The sequence below is a fragment of the Hydractinia symbiolongicarpus genome, chromosome 12 (assembly GCF_029227915.1).
Source record: "Hydractinia symbiolongicarpus strain clone_291-10 chromosome 12, HSymV2.1, whole genome shotgun sequence".
NCBI classification, from domain to species: domain Eukaryota; kingdom Metazoa; phylum Cnidaria; class Hydrozoa; order Anthoathecata; family Hydractiniidae; genus Hydractinia; species Hydractinia symbiolongicarpus.
The window spans coordinates 4457144-4463143 of record NC_079886.1 but is presented as its reverse complement, the minus strand read 5'-3'; the positions used below and the strand labels follow the sequence as shown (position 1 = coordinate 4463143).

The following is a 6000-nucleotide window of genomic DNA, read 5'->3' as shown; positions in this document are numbered from 1 at the left end:
ACTTTATTCGCGCTGAATAATAAAATTGATCCTTTGAAACAGGATTCTTTTGATTTTGAAATGTCCCTTGTTTTCGGTCTTGTTGGTCCTTTCATTAAGCAACGTGATCCGGCAAACCTAAAGCCAGGCATCAAACAGAAAATTGCATTGACACTTGCATCAATGGGTATCCCGAATGCCGTGACCCCAACACCGGTTAATGCTAGATTTCCCGCCGTAGGTGAAAGGAGAAGAAGATGCAAAATTTGTATTGAAGGGATGGAACATGGTGTAACTCAAGACAAATTACTAAGTCAAAAATCGTTATGTCAATCGTGCGGTAATAGTACATGTCAGAAACATCTTGTCCGTATTTGCTATAGTAGTATGGACTAACTTTTGAATGCGCAATTGACTTTTTTCATCCAGTTGTCTTGTTTTATTTTTATTTACTACTTTAGGAACTAGTTTTACTAAATTTCCTCTGCTTTTTATATATTTTACTGATATATAGTATGGAAATTTACTTCGTTTACCCTGATTTTCCTACTTTTTACGTATAAAATTTTGGAAAATGTTGATTTATTTGATAATTTTTCAGACTAATTTAGCTTTTTCTGATTCTTGTGGTTTCATTAGGTATTGTGAATACTTCATACAAAATTTCAGATCAAGAAAAATATTTTTTATTCAGTTGTAGGCGCAATAGTGATGTACCTCAACCGTGCAATATTCATACTTGACCGTATAAATTTTTTCATATTTCTCGCTTTTTCATGAGGAGGTCTAAAATCACGTTTTCTTGAATCAAATTTGATTTTAGGTTAATTTAGTATATATTATTTGCCTAGAACCAAGTTATATTATTTTTTCAATTTTTTTTCCATCCGTCCCGTTGATTTAGGGACGACATAGATATTTTACTGTTTTCGGCCGACCGCGATTACTCCCAGGTCATTTTATGGATAATTTTGTAAGTTTATATGCTTTTTATTATCTCGAAGGATTCATTTTATGTTAAATAAAGTGTATCCAAAATTTCAAATCAAAAGGACTTGTCGTTCCAGAGTTATGGCATCCGTGCTGTTAGAGCGCGGCACGGTACCAGTTAGACCCCGGTGACACGGTATGAATAGGGTTAAAAGCGATGCAACCTAGTAATATCAGAAAAATATCGCTAAATACATGTTGGTACGAAAATGTGACCTAAGCGTTGTAACTGAAACGGACTGATACCGTTAGAAAGACAATGATATTTAGTTTTTGAAAATGTCTCAACTTCTTCGGCGAGCGATAACGGCTAGGATTGGACCCACAGTAAAAAATGACTTATTTATCTGCATTTTTAAATGAAGCGCTACCACAGCGCCCAGTGTAATCGCTGAGTTCTAGCAATCATGTCAAATTCAGAACATTGTTATTTCTTGGTGTCCAATTGTTTCAATTATCACACTTATAAAGTTAAAGTCCAAAATCAGTTCAATTAAGTCCCACAGCCAATCGTTTCACTGTTAAAAGCGATACAACCTAGTAATATCAGAAAAATATCGCTAAATACAAGTTGGTACGAATATGTGACGCAACCGTTGTAACTGAAGCGGACTGATGCCGTTAGAAATTCAATAATATGTAGTTTTTGAAACTGTCTCCATTTCTTCACCGCCCGCTAACGGCTACGATTGCTCCCACAGTAAAAAGTGACTTATCTATCTGAATTTTTAACTAAAACGCTACCACAGCGCCCAGTGTAATGGCTGAGTTCGGGCAATCATGTCAAATTCAGAATAATGTTATTTCGTGGAGTCCAATTGTGTCAATTATCACATTTATAAGCTCATATTGCAAAATCAATTCAATTAAGTCTCACAGTCGATCTTTTCACTGTTAAAAGCGATGCAACTTAGTAGTATCAGAACACTATCGCTAAATACATGTTGGTACAAATATGTGACGCAACCGTTGCAACTCAAACGGACTGACACCGTTAGAAAGGAAATGATATGTAGTTTTTAAAACTTTCTCCATTTCTTCACTGCCCGCTAACGGCTACGATTGGTCCGACAGTAAAAAATGATTCAATTATCTAACATTTTTAAAAAAGCGCTACCGCAGCGCCCAGTGTAATGGCTGAGTTCTGGCAATCGCGTCAAGTTAAGAAGGATGTTATTTCTTGGTGTCCAATTGTGTCATTTATCACATTTATAAGGTCATAGTCCAAAATCAGTTCAATTTAGTCCCACAGTCAATCGCTTCACTGTTATAAGCGATGCAAGCTAGTAATATCAGAAAAATATAGCAAAATACATGTTTGTACGATTACGTGACCCAACCGTTGAAACTCAAACGGACTGGCACCGTTAGAAAGGAAATGAAATGTAGTTTTTGAAACTGTTTCTATTTCTTCAGCGCGCGCTAACGGCTAGGATTGGTCCCACAGTAAAAAATAACTCATTTATCTAAATTTGAAATTAAATCGCTAACGGAGCGCCCAGTGTAATCGCTGAGTTTCGGCAATCATGCCAAATTAAGAAGAATTTTATTTCTTGGAGTCCAATTGTCTCATTTATCACAATTATAAGGCAAACTCCAAAATCAGTTGAATTAAGTCCCACAGTGAATTGTTTCACTGTTAAAAGCGATGCAACCTAGTAATATCAGAAAATTAACGCTAAATACAAGTTGGTACGAATATGTGACGCAACCGTTGTAACTGAAACGGACTGATGCCGTTAGAAAATCAATGAAATGTAGTTTTTAAAACTGTCTCTATTTTTTCACTGCCCGCTAACGGCTAGGATTGGTCCTACAGTAAAAAATGACTTATTTATCTAAAATTTTAAATGACGCGCTACCACAGCGCCCAGTGTAAGCGCTGAGTTCTAGCAATCAAGTCAAATTCAGAATAATGTTATTTCGTTGAGTCCAATAGTCTCAATTATCACATTTATAAAGTTAAAGTCCAAAATCAGTTCAATTAAATCTCACAGTCAATCGTTTCACTGTTAAAAGCGATGCAACCTAGTAATATCCGAAAAATATCGCTAAATACATGTTGGTACGAATATGTGACGCAACCGTCGTAACTGAAACGGACTGATACCGCTAGAAAGTCAATGAAATGTAGTTTTTGAAACTGTGTCTATTTCTTAAGCGTGCGATAACGGCTAGGATTGGTCCCACAGTAAAAAATTACTTATTTATCTAAATTTTTAAATGAAGCGCTACCACAGCGCCCAGTGTAATGGCTGAGTTCGGGCAATCATGAAAAATTAAAAGGAATGTCATTTCTTGGAGTCTACTTGTGTAATTTATCACATTTATATGCTCATATTCCAAAATCAGTTCAATTAAGTCCCACAATCAATCGTTTCACTGTTAAAAGCGATGCAACTTAGTAGTATCAGAACACTATCGCTAAATACATGTTGGTACCAATAGGTGACGCAACCGTTGTAACTGAAACGGACTGATACCGGTTAAAAATCAATGAAATGTAGTTCTTGAAACTGTCACTATTTTTTCAGCGCGCGCTAACAGCTAGGATTGGTCCCGCAGTAAGAAAAGACTTATTTATCTAAATTCTTAAATGAAGCGCTACCACAGCGTCCAGTGTAATGGCTGAGTTCCAGCAATCATGTCAAATTAAGAAAATTGTTACTTCATGGAGTCCAATTGGCTCATTTATCACATTTATAAGATCACCGTCCAAAATCAGTTTAATTAAGTCCCACAGTCAATCGTTTCACTGTTAAAAGCGATGTAACCTAATAATATCAGAAAAATGTCACTAAATACATGTTGGTACGAAAATGTGACCCAACCGTTATAACTCAAACTGACTGATATCGTTAGAAAGTCAATGAAATGAAGGGTGTGAAACTGTCTCTATTTCTTCAGCGTGTGATAACGGCTAGGATTGGTCCCACAGTAAAAAATGACTTATTTATCCAAATTTTTAAATGAAGCGCTACCACAGCGCCCAGTGTAATCGCTGAGTTCCGTCAATTATGCCAATTTAAGAAGAAGGTTATTACATGGAGTCCAATTCTCTCAATTATCATATTTATAAAGTTAAAGTCCAGAATCAGTTCAAGTAAGTCCCACAGTCAATCGTTTCACTGTTAAAAGCGATGCAACCTAGTATTATCAGAAAAATATCTCTAAATACATGTTGGTACGAATATGTGACGCAAACGTTGTAACTGAAACGGACTGATACCGTTAGAAAGCCAATGAAATGTAGTTTTTGAAACTGTCTCTATTTCTTCAGCGTGCGATAACGGCTAGGATTGTTCCTACAGTAAAAAATGAGTTATTTATCTACATTTTTAAATGAAGCGCTACCAGAGCGCCCAGTTTAATCGCTGAGTTCCGGCAATCATGCCAATTTAAGAAGAATGTTATTTCATGGAGTCCAATTGTCTCATTCATCGCATTTGTAAGCTCACAGTCCAAAATCAGTTCAATTAAGTCCCACAGTCACTCGTTTCACTGTTAAAGGCGATGCAACCTAGTAATATCAGAAAAATATCGATAAATACATGTTGGTACGAAAATGTGACCAAACTGTTGTAACTCAAACAGGCTGACACGTTAGAAAGTCAATAAAATGTAGTTTTTGAAACTGTCTCTATTTCTTCAGCGTCCGATAACGGCTAGGATTGGTCCCACAGTAAAAAATGACTTATTTATATACATTTTCAAATGAAGCGCTACCACAGCGCCCAGTGTAATCGCTGAGTTTCGGCAATCATGCCAAATTAAGAAGAATTTTATTTCTTGGAGTCCAGGTGTCTCATTTATCACAATTATAAGGTCAAACTCCAAAATCAGTTGAATTAAGTCCCACAGTCAATCGTTTCACTGTTAAAAGCGATGCAACCTAGTAATATCCGAAAAATATCGCTAAATACAAGTTGGTACGAATATGTGACGCAACCGTTGTAACTGAAACGGACTAATGCCGTTTGAAAATCAATGAAATGTAGTTTTTAAAACTGTCTCTATTTCTTCACCGCCCGCTAACGGCTAGGATTGGTCCTACAGTAAAAAATGACTTATTTATCTAAATTTTTAAATGACGCGCTACCACAGCGCCCAGTGTAATCGCTGAGTTCTAGGAATCATGTCAAATTCAGAATAATGTCATTTCGTGGAGTCCAATAGTGTCAATTATCACATTTATAAAGTTAAAGTCCAAAATCAGTTTAATTAAGTCCCACAGTCAATCGTTTCACTGTTAAAAGCGATGCAAGCTAGTAATATCAGAAAAATATCGCTAAGTACATGTTGGTACGAATATGTGACGCAACCGTTGTAACAGAAACGGACTGATACCGTTAGAAAGTCAATGAAATGTCGTTTTTGAAGCTGTCTCAATTTCTTCAGCGTGCGATAACGGCTAGGATTGGTCCCACAGTAGAAAATGACTTATTTATCTACATTTTCAAATGAAGCGCTACCACAGCGCCCAGTGTAATCGCTGAGTTTCAGCAATCATGCCAAATTAAGAAGAATTTTATTTCTTGGAGTTCAATTGTCTCATTTATCACAATTATAAGGTCAAACTCCAAAATCAGTTGAATTAAGTCCCACAGTGAATTTTTTCACTGTTAAAAGCGATGCAACCTAGTAATATCAGAAAATTATCGCTAAATACAAGTTGGTACGAATATGTGACGCAACCGTTGTAACTGAAACGGACTGATGCCGTTTGAAAATCAATGAAATGTAGTTTTTAAAACTGTCTCTATTTCTTCACCGCCCGCTAACGGCTAGGTCTGGTCCTACAGTAAAGAATGACTTATTTATCTAAATTTTTAAATGACGCGCTACCACAGCGCCCAGTGTAATCGCTGAGTTCTAGGAATCATGTCAAATTCAGAATAATGTCATTTCGTGGAGTCCAATAGTGTCAATTATCACATTTATAAAGTTAAAGTCCAGCATCAGTTCAAGTAAGTCCCACAGTCAATCGTTTCACTGTTAAAAGCGATGCAACCTAGTAATATCAGAAAAATA

The 6000-nt window shown here is 36.3% G+C and overlaps 1 protein-coding gene across 1 annotated transcript in view; it reads right to left on the bottom strand.

Annotated features, from left to right (window-relative positions):
• Positions 1-818: 818 nt before the first annotated feature.
• LOC130622378 (uncharacterized) overlaps positions 819-6000 on the bottom strand; it is a 52476-nt gene continuing 47294 nt past the window's right edge. The window contains exon 5 of the mRNA XM_057437834.1: positions 819-826. Within this exon, the coding sequence (XP_057293817.1) occupies positions 819-826 (8 nt within the window). The remainder of the gene's footprint in view (positions 827-6000) is intronic.